Genomic DNA, 9,765 nt, shown 5'->3' with positions numbered 1-9,765 from the left:
ACCCAATATCCTATCATAAATAGCAACTGGTACCTGTGCAGTTTTGCTCTATTTGCAGCTCGATTTCTAGCTCCTGCTTGCAGTTGCAGATGAAGGCAAGTATCTCCTTAGCTCGATCCCTCAACCAAGCTTGTTCTTCCAAATGCACAGAGAGGTAGGAAATGGATTCAACTATTCTCCAATGGACACGTATGTGACACGTCAATCAAATCAAGTTAACCATGAAATTTTGATTGATTCGATTTTGAGAACCTAAATCTATATGATATGTATGAAGTATATTGTGTCATTTGTATAAACAATGCATCTCTAATCAAATGAACTCTATGAGATAGGATGAATCGACAACTATATCGTGAGCAGCTCAATGCAATTCCTGTAGATTGATAAGTAGAAAGAAATATCTAGCAAATGCTCCTATGTGATGCATGAATATGAAGTTCAACGTACCTCCATTTGTGATAAGCTCGACCACGATAAGTTGCTTGAAACTTCACAGCAGCTTCCTTCAAGCAAGTGCCACTTACAAACTTAGTTCTAAGACTACTCTAATGGTGTTTTAGAGCTTAATTGGACAACTACATAGAAGGTGGTTTCTACAATCTTCTCCCTTCGCTTACCTTGCAAAACTACATATCACACAACCTCATACACAATCTGTCAAATCTAATAGAAATACAACCATCTGCGACAATGACAAGATAGAAAAAATAGATATAAAGACATGTTGCAGAAATCATGTTCATTACGCAGATAGTAAAATGCAGAAGGAAACCAAACCATGCAATCTAAAAACCATGAACACATAACACAACATAGTGAGAATTGAACGGAATTAATTCAGACAAACAAAGGCAAAATCGAATGCATACACAAATATTGAAACCTCCACACAACAATCAGGACAAGCACTCAGCAAACATGCACATTCAAAGAAAATATGATCGTTAAACACAGAAAAACAGGAAGGAAAGACTCCCCCTGAGGTTGTCCTTGCAGAAGAATAATACAGAAAAGATTCACTGAAAGCCAAGTTGTTTCCACCATCCATCCGTTAGATGGTAGCCATGTGGTGCAAGAAAGCGACTAACTTTGTTTCCGAGAGTGTTGCTTTTTTGGCCTCACTGGTAAAAGGTTTTCAATTTTATCTTTCTGCATTTCTGTTATGTATACATTGTTCCCAGTGTTAGTATTTGGGATAAATTAGTTCAAATTTGCAACACGATCCGATCTGTAAATTTGGTAAAAGAAGTTCACTAACATTTTATATTTACAGGAAGAAGAAGAAACTCATTGCACCATGCTCAATACATGATGATTTTATGCAGCTTCTGGGCGTAAATAAAGAAACATAACATCATCTTTAGCTTTTGACAAAGTGATATCTAGATTCAACGTAGGTTTCAGCATCCCATAGGAATGATCCGAAAGCAACAGCTTCCAAGATGAGCATTGTCAATCCAGAGAAGGTAAGCGCAATCACCTCATCATTAGATGCGTCAATTGAACCATCCGCAGCAATCCTGATGTCAGGTTTCCCGAACAGGGCTTGTGTCTGGTTTTCAATCAAAGAAATAGCTTCCTTTGATCTTATAGTAGCATATCTCTGAAGTGTCTCTGCATCCAAGTACGTCACATAGGATCTCAGTCGGTATGACTTGCTATCACTATCACTATCACTAGCACCTTCAGGAGCTATCCGAATCAATGAATCAGGGTCCCACAGCTGGTTTGCTGGTGCTGGATCTGCAGTGAAACCCTCAGGAAGGGTGTTCATGGATCTCTCAAGCTGGAACCGTTCATCAACTCTTTTGAGAAAATATCCGTACATTATCGAAGCAGCATACAGCTTTCCAAGTTTTATTTTGCTAATCTCAACCATGGAAGAAAGGGGGCCCACAAGTCGCTCACCAAGTACAAGGGATAAGTGGCTCTGTATCATCTCATATGCTTCAGGAGAATGAACAGACTCTAGTTTCTTTTCTTGGTTTGGCCAGAAGTCCACTCTACCGGTGGGATCTGATGTCTCTGATATCTTCGGGATCATTGAAATTTCACGGTCTACGAATTTATGCACTATCAAGCAGTATATTATCTCTTCCAATGCCATGCGCCTTTCTTTATCCTTGACTTCAGCTATTCGTCTAAAATTCATGATTTTACTTAATTAGTTCTCATTCCCAGACACCAAAACAACTAAGAAAACAAAAGTTGAGGAGAACAAATAAAGAGCAAAGACCTTGTTGGATATGTATAAAGCTAGTTACAGTATGAAGAAAAAATTGATGACAGTACCTTTTAGACACCTGATCGTGTCTACTTCAAATTGAATTTCATGAAAATAAATAAAACTTTGTAGCTATTATTCAACAGTGGTTGCTTAAGCAACCAAAGCTCCTGTGGCCAAACATTTTATTAAAAAACCAGATTGAAAACGGGAAATAACCGGAGCAGCACATAACATTATTCAACCTGTATTACAATGCTAATCTCTAAGGGTTTTAAACCTAGTACAATTCAAAGAAAAGGGAACTATATGGATTTCAAACTTATCGTTTTAAGAAGAAGGCGAAGTGAGCATAAGATGGGATGATATCATTATAACAACAGTGCAGATCTAACGCAGTATTTTGCAATATCCGTTTTTAATTTTCGATAATTACATGTATTCTCACCCATAAGTTATTGATCTGTCAAATGCAATCATGTTTCATTATCCAAACGAAACAAAAAATTGAGCCAATCGGCCCAAAGCAATCATTCAAGTCTGCTCTATTGAATCACAAAGCACATATTTATTTATAATAACCTTAATCCTGCTACAAAGGGGAAAGTAATCCTAACCCTACTACAAACTAAACAAAAATTAAGAACAGAAACCAAATCAGAATTCCCCTAAACCATTGGTGATATACACTACCAATAAGGCCTTACGATTTGGGTCAATTTATTTAACTGGGCCCACTGAGGGGAGTGTCTAGAGAGGAACTGTTAACGACTCCGATAGTGTGTATCAAATAAAGACGCGTGTCAAAAAAAACTTAACATTTACTCATCTATTCAACAGCAAAACCAAAACAACTAATTTGACAAATCACAGTACGTACTTGTAGAGGAGATTTGCAGACGAAGCAGCTTCTTTTCTTTGGGCATCTTTATCTATTTGAAGGTTCTCAAGCTGCTGATCAATGGCTGCAGGTAGAAGATGTGGATGCGTTTGCAATATTTGGGCCAAAAGCTGGCCAGGGGGAGATTCAAATTGAAGAGGAGAAACTGGCACCAAATTATCACTTGAATCCTTTGATGCCCTCACAACCAACCCCCTTGCTCGGCAGTTATATAGTCCGTTTCCCAGCTTTGGGATGCAAAATGAAGGACAACTCTAGAAAAGAAAAAGAAAATTATGTTAGCGCACCAAGCATCCATAACCTTGCCTTAGTGCCCCATGATGGACGTGCCAGCACAGGATGGCATATAGCAATATAGTGCGGAAATAACCATACAACTTTATTAATTGAATTTCAGCAATCTGGTACTTGATTAACGGTTATGTTTTCTTAAATAAGGACATCCTTAACGTCGAAAGCCTCTATGTATACCTATATATACAATGGTGAATAATCCCCTTGGACCCCTTGGAAGCAACTACCTTATGAAACAGATCGGTAGAATCAAAAGGTTCAGCATTGGTTAAAACAAAAACAGAATATATGGGAGTACAAATTCAATGAAGACATGGAAAAATTAATAGAGCAATGCTAATTAAGGAGCAAGTATCAAATCAAGTATATCACTTTCGATATTTAGAATCACTGATACAAAATGACAGCAAAAGAACATTAAAAAGTTATACGAATGCATCCACTGGCGGATGCAGCAAGGGACCAGAGGGGTCAAGTTGGAAACTTCCCCACTGAAGCTGTATATTGACTCATTGGAGGCCCCTAAACTTGCCTCCATGACCCCTCACGGTATAAATTTTGGATCCGCAACTGAACAATGGAGTTCTCAGGTCCTAAATTAAAGAAAATGAAAACTAAAAATTTTCTTTTTCTACTTTCTAGGCAACCAAACAGGACAAAATTAAAGTTCTGAACTGGGTTCTATCCAACCTTTCCCCAAGAAACGAAAAGCGCTTTGGGGAAGAAAAAAAAAAAAAAAAAAAAAAAAAAAAAAAAAAAAAAAAAAACCCAAGACGATAAATTAAAATCTAAAAATACCCATTAAATTTCTCACACTTTCTTAGCAGCCAAAGGCAATAGCAGAAGATGAATGAGTGAGTGGAGGAGAGAGCTTACTCTGAAAAAAGAAGCCGAAAGAAATGACTTGGAATCAGTGAGTGGATGTGAATGGTTGTGGCCGTGGGCATGGAAGTGTCCGAATTCTGGCCACCTGAGACCACCACCGGAGGGATTTACCAACGAAACGTCGCCAATTACCCCTGAAACCTGCATTTTTTTCAAGCTTATTTATGTCCGTGAGAGAGTTATTTATGTCCGTGAGAGAGAGCCGTGATAATTTGGTAGTGCGAGTCTTGGTGGTTAAAAGCCGTTGGTCTTCTTCTTTATTTTTTGTTTTTAATTATATAATATATGGTCGGTAATTTTCTGCTTTTCTTTGTTTCTTGTTGTATTTGGATTGTCAAAGATATTTTTAAGTGACAAGGTACGGCTAGTGAATTTCAAAATATGACTTTAGTTTTATTTTTAATTTTTTTTTTTTTTTTTTTTTAACAAATGGTATCAAGTACGTTAAGAGGGAGAGGGCATACTATCTACCCTAAGAGCAGCTCCACCGTGGTATTTTGCCATGGGGATTGGCAACAAATCCAATTCAATTGCCCCCCAAAGTCGCCCTAACCAGTAGAGCAATTGGGTTGAGGGGGAGCCCGTGGGAGAGGTTAGGTTGAAGTTCAAGACACGAGTGCTTGAGGGGAATTGACGTCAACCACGTTCTAAAAGAATTAGCGTCAGCTAAGCGCTCATGGGGGCGAATCTCTGACATATTTTCAGACGGTCGGGCTCGCATGTCAGCCCCACTCAGTTACAGTTGAATATGGACGGTTTGATTTTTAAATCAACGGTCTAGGTTTTGTCGGCTTTAAAAAGAATGTTATGATGGGCTACGCGTCACAATTTGGACTGTTGGATTTCAAATTTTTTGTAACCAATGCTTCCGATTAATTAAGTTAATAAAAATTAAAAATCTGAAAGAAAAAAAATTCACAAAATTATATATATATATATATATATATATTTTCTATAAATATCTTACCATTTTGTCCCACCTTACACCATATTTCAATATTTTCAACGATTCTAAATAGGTAAGGACATGTCGTGCAATGGAATTGGTTAAAAATCTTATCGAAATCTATTCACAAAAATTGTGCTTTTGAATAATGATACGTGGCGTGACGAGATCGGTTAAAAATCCTATCCGAAATAAACAAATGAATTATTTTTTATTATTTTATAAAATAAAAAATACTAATATTTGTCTGGGCTATTCAGTATAGGGGTGGAGATGCAATAGGCAATTACTGTTCATTAAAGGCAGTTATTATTCACTTGAGGGGATTGAATTACCTATTGCCAAGGGGAAGATGGATGAGCTTAGTTTCACAATGGGTTAGCAATAGGGATCTTTTGATTTAGGCACCTCAATTTTGAATTTTCTAGATCAAACATCCATACATTTTAGTGATTTGATTAAACTTTTTTTTTGTCATAATTTTGGTGCTATATGCACATTATATTGTATAAATTTCTTATAATCTAGCCTTTTGATTACACTCTCCTCCATTAGAGATAATTGTAAAAAAAAAATTATTGGTTAGATTCACTTTATTTTCACAATAATGCTACAATTTAGCAATAATTATTTACGATTTAAGATATTTTCTTTCCAAAATAGTTTAAAATATTTTTAAATCCCCCAAAATCAAACTTATCAAAATAAATTTTTGTTTTAGTACATTAAAAGAAAATAGGATTGAGAATAATATAAATGTACCAATACACAATGTGTACAAAATAAAACGTACCAAAATCAAAATAATGTACTAATATTAACAATATGTATCAAATCAAACATACCAAAATTGCAAATAAACGTACCAATTAATGTTTTTTTTTAAATTCAAATTTACCCGCAGATAATATATATGTAATGTATTGTACCTAATAATAATTCATCAACAACTATACTTAAAAAAAAAAACAACAACAAAAATATAATTTCACCAAAAAAATTGAAAAAATTACACAGAGCTTTTAAGTTGATCACCAACTATTTGAAAAAGAAAAAAACCATTTGGAAAAAGAAATAATATTAAATGTTTGCATAACAAAAAAAAAACTATGATCGAAAAAACATATTTGGAAGAAGAGAAAATATAGTTTAATTACTAATATCTCCACTAAATAAGGAAAAGTACATCATGCAGATAAAAGGATAAATTTAAAAATTATTTTAATTTTAAAAAATAGAAGTGATTATTGGTCAAAGCACTAATCAAATTTTAAAAAGACACAGATGTTTAATCTAAATGATATATAAAAACTATAGGGGATTCTAATTTTCTGCTAGCAATAATATGGTTTAAATTCGTTTTTGGCGAGAATCAAACTAAGACATTTTACTTACAAATGAAGAGGAATACCACTAAACCATAATACTAATTAGCAATATGACTTTAGTTAAAAATACAAAACAAGTCAACCAAAATGAAATTAAGTAAGCGTCTAGTAATGTTTTACAAAACGGTTCTACAAAATTTGTTTTGTAAAATGTTATGAGACACGCCCTTAATTGTTTTTCTTATTCATTTTAATTGACTTTTTTTTGCTTTAACTAATGTTATACTTTGAAATACACTAGCTTAGGAGGAAGAAATTCTAACCCAACTAAAGTTACATATTTTGTAAATGAAAACAATCTTGTTTTGTATTTTCATAGTTTGAGAATGAGTTTGGTAATTTAATCCGAGAATGATTTTTAGAGAAAGACATTCTACATTCCTTTTAAGTGTATTTTTCTTTTTAATTATAGAAAGTTTGTAGTGCAAAATGAGATTCTTAGAGTATCACTAACAATTCTCATATTGAAAATGTATCTGTTAATGGTGGAAGCAGTGGTGGTGTGTGACCGTGGCAAGGGTGATGCTAGTAATAATAGTGGTTGGGAGTGGCAGTGGTGATGGTGGTGGCAATAACAGGGTAGGGAAAGGCCAATGGTGGTGGTAGTGTAGATGGTGATGGTAGCTGGAAGCGACGGTGGTGATGACGACAATGATAATGAAGAGTGGTAATGGCAATGGTCGTTGGAAAGCGGCAGGAGTGATGGTGGCAAAGAGGGGTGGCCATAGCACCAGTGGAAATAATAGAGATGGCAGTAGTGGTGGCAATTGTGGTGACAATAGTGGCGATAATTTAACGTGCCGGTTGTGATGGCCATGGTAAGTTCGTGGTGGCATAACATTTTTTTTCCCTTAAAGCTCTTAACCTTCATTGATGTTCAGATCTAGTATCAGTCTTTTACGCCAAATTTGCGTTTCTTTTTCTAAACACTTTTTCTTCGATTTTTATTATCTCCTGGTTTGATTCATCCCAATTTACCAAACATAAGCCTTTTATCTCTTCTTATAATTGCATTGTACTTCCATCTTCCTCCACTGCGTAATTCTCTCTCATTTATTCAGCTAGAGTGCTCAACTTCATTAGTGCTATCACATAAAAGACATTTGGAGAAGAAGATTACAAAAGACAAGGGCCGAGACCCAAGTTAGGAGAAATTTTTTGAGATACCGGGATCATAAGGCCACTCCAACCGATGGCACCGATGGCTGGTCAGAGGGCTCGTTTTAACCTTTTGGCCCTCCAAGATTCTCCAAGATATTAATATTTTAATGAACAGTACATGGCCATATTTGCTTCCGTCTCCAACCGAGGGCCAAAGGGCCATAGGGCTCGTTTTAGCCCTGTCACGAAAAATTGTCTCCAACCGAGGACCAAAAGGTCATAGGGCTAAACATAATTTATTATTTAAATTTAAAAAATACAACAACTTAAATTCAAATCCAACAACTTAAATTTTAAAACTACAATGATAACTAACCCAAAAAACCAAAAAAAATAGAACTTAAATTTAATGAATGGTTTAGGTATTTATAGGGAAAAAAATTAGAATTTTTAAGAATTTGAAAAAAAAAAATTGGCCCAAAAAACCAAAAAAAATAAAAAAATAAAATTTTGAATACAACGGCTAGTAGCAATCCTGTCGGTTATAACCGACAGGAATACATTTAATTTTTAATATAAATATATTCCTCTCGGTTATAACCGACATGAATACTATATTTTCTGGCCAGCCCTCCAGCCCTCTCCGATTCCGCGGGGCCCTCTCAGATTCCACAGCCCTCTGGCCTGGCCCTCGGTTGGAGACTGTTTTCGGGCTATTTTCGACCCTCTGGCCCTCTGAACCCTTCGGTTGGAGATGGCTTAAGCTGATTGGGAGTTCCAAACCAATTGGGCCTTGACACCTGCATATTTTACTTTAAAAACTCGAAAAGATTGACACGTTTCTATTTATTTTATATTTTTATTAACAAGCAGACTTTTTGTCAACTGAATTCCAAATTTACCCCTACATTAATGTTCTCCACTACCCTTCCACGCCAAACATCCACCACACCAGCAACCGTCCACCTTAATCGCCGCCATGTGGCCCAGCCGGCAACACCCAATCTCTTCTCTCTCTTCCTCTTTTTCAGTCTCTGCTTCCCTCTCGTTCTCGCTCACTCTTATTCCAAAATGGAACCTGAAGGGATGTCGGTGTCACTTCAGATCTGTTGTTGCCGACCTCCGATTTAAGGGCTTATTAGGTCGCCCGAATCCCATCGGTTATTCATATTCATATTTCTTTAATTAATTTCATTTTTTTGCTTTATTTGATTGATGTAAGAAAATGGTTTTAAAGAAGAAATCGATGGTATTGCAAAGAAAAGATTGACGTTTTCGTGAGAGGAATGGTGGCAATGGCAGTCGGTGCGGTGGGTGATTTGGGGAATTGGAACAGTTGGTTATTTGTTTCTTATTTTTTCAAAAGAATTATTTTTTAAGTTGTTTAACTGCTATTTTACAGCTGTCAATAAATGATTAGTGAAGAACATCACCTGTCTTACTTAAGTGTATGTTCCGGTCACTTAGAAAAATTTCTCCCAAGTTAGATGCCCTATAAACGCTCAATTAAAAATGTATAAACGCATAATTAAGAGGCTGTTTAATAACCTTTTTTTTTTTCAATTTTTGCTATCACTTTTGAAAACTAAAAACTGAAATTTTGTTTGCTCAAATTCAAACTGAAAAGTGAAAACGAAATGGTTATATTTTGAAATTCACTAGTTTAGGAAGAAATTTTAACCTAACTAGAGTTATATTTGTTGTAAAATGAAAACAAATGTAATTTTGTATTTTCATAGTTTGAGAATGTGTTTGGTAATTTAATTCAAGAGTGATTTTTTGAGAAAGAAGATATTGAAAATGTATCTGCTAATGGTGGAAGCATTGGCGGTGTGTGATTGTGGCAAGGGTGGTGCTAGTAATAATAGTGGTTGGGGGTGGCAGTGGTAGTAGTGACAATGGCAGTTGTGATGATTGTGGGATATGGGTGGTGGCAATAACAGGGTAGGGATGGGGCAATGGTGGTGGGATGGTGACAGTGTAGATGGTGATGGTAGCGGGGAGTGGTGGTGACAGCAGCGGG

At 35.8% G+C, this 9,765-nt stretch overlaps 1 protein-coding gene across 1 annotated transcript; it reads right to left on the bottom strand.

Annotated features, from left to right (window-relative positions):
- Positions 1–1,135: 1,135 nt before the first annotated feature.
- On the bottom strand, positions 1,136–4,497 carry LOC137711250 (UV-B-induced protein At3g17800, chloroplastic-like). The gene is made up of 3 exons (XM_068450480.1): positions 4,299–4,497; positions 3,108–3,382; positions 1,136–2,144 (listed from the first exon to the last, which is right to left on the bottom strand). Exons 1-3 carry the CDS (start codon positions 4,452–4,454, stop codon positions 1,364–1,366), a joined length of 1,212 nt encoding a protein of 403 aa, XP_068306581.1. The 5' UTR covers positions 4,455–4,497; the 3' UTR covers positions 1,136–1,363.
- Between the last annotated feature and the right edge of the window lie 5,268 nt (positions 4,498–9,765).

The sequence above is a fragment of the Pyrus communis genome, chromosome 12, assembly GCF_963583255.1.
Source record: "Pyrus communis chromosome 12, drPyrComm1.1, whole genome shotgun sequence".
In the NCBI taxonomy this organism is placed as follows: Eukaryota; Viridiplantae; Streptophyta; class Magnoliopsida; order Rosales; family Rosaceae; genus Pyrus; species Pyrus communis.
The sequence above is the reverse complement of the archived record's forward strand: the minus strand, read 5'-3'. Positions and strand labels throughout refer to the sequence as shown.

Coding starts and splice junctions, on each gene's coding strand:
- LOC137711250 (XM_068450480.1), bottom strand. CDS start 4,454: ATGCAGGTTTCAGGGGTAATTGGCGACGTTTCGTTGGTAAATCCCTCC. Junction 3,383..4,298: donor TTTCGGCTTCTTTTTTCAGA/GTAAGCTCTCTC, acceptor TTTCTTTTCTAG/AGTTGTCCTTCATTTTGCAT. Junction 2,145..3,107: donor TCTGCAAATCTCCTCTACAA/GTACGTACTGTG, acceptor CATGAATTTTAG/ACGAATAGCTGAAGTCAAGG.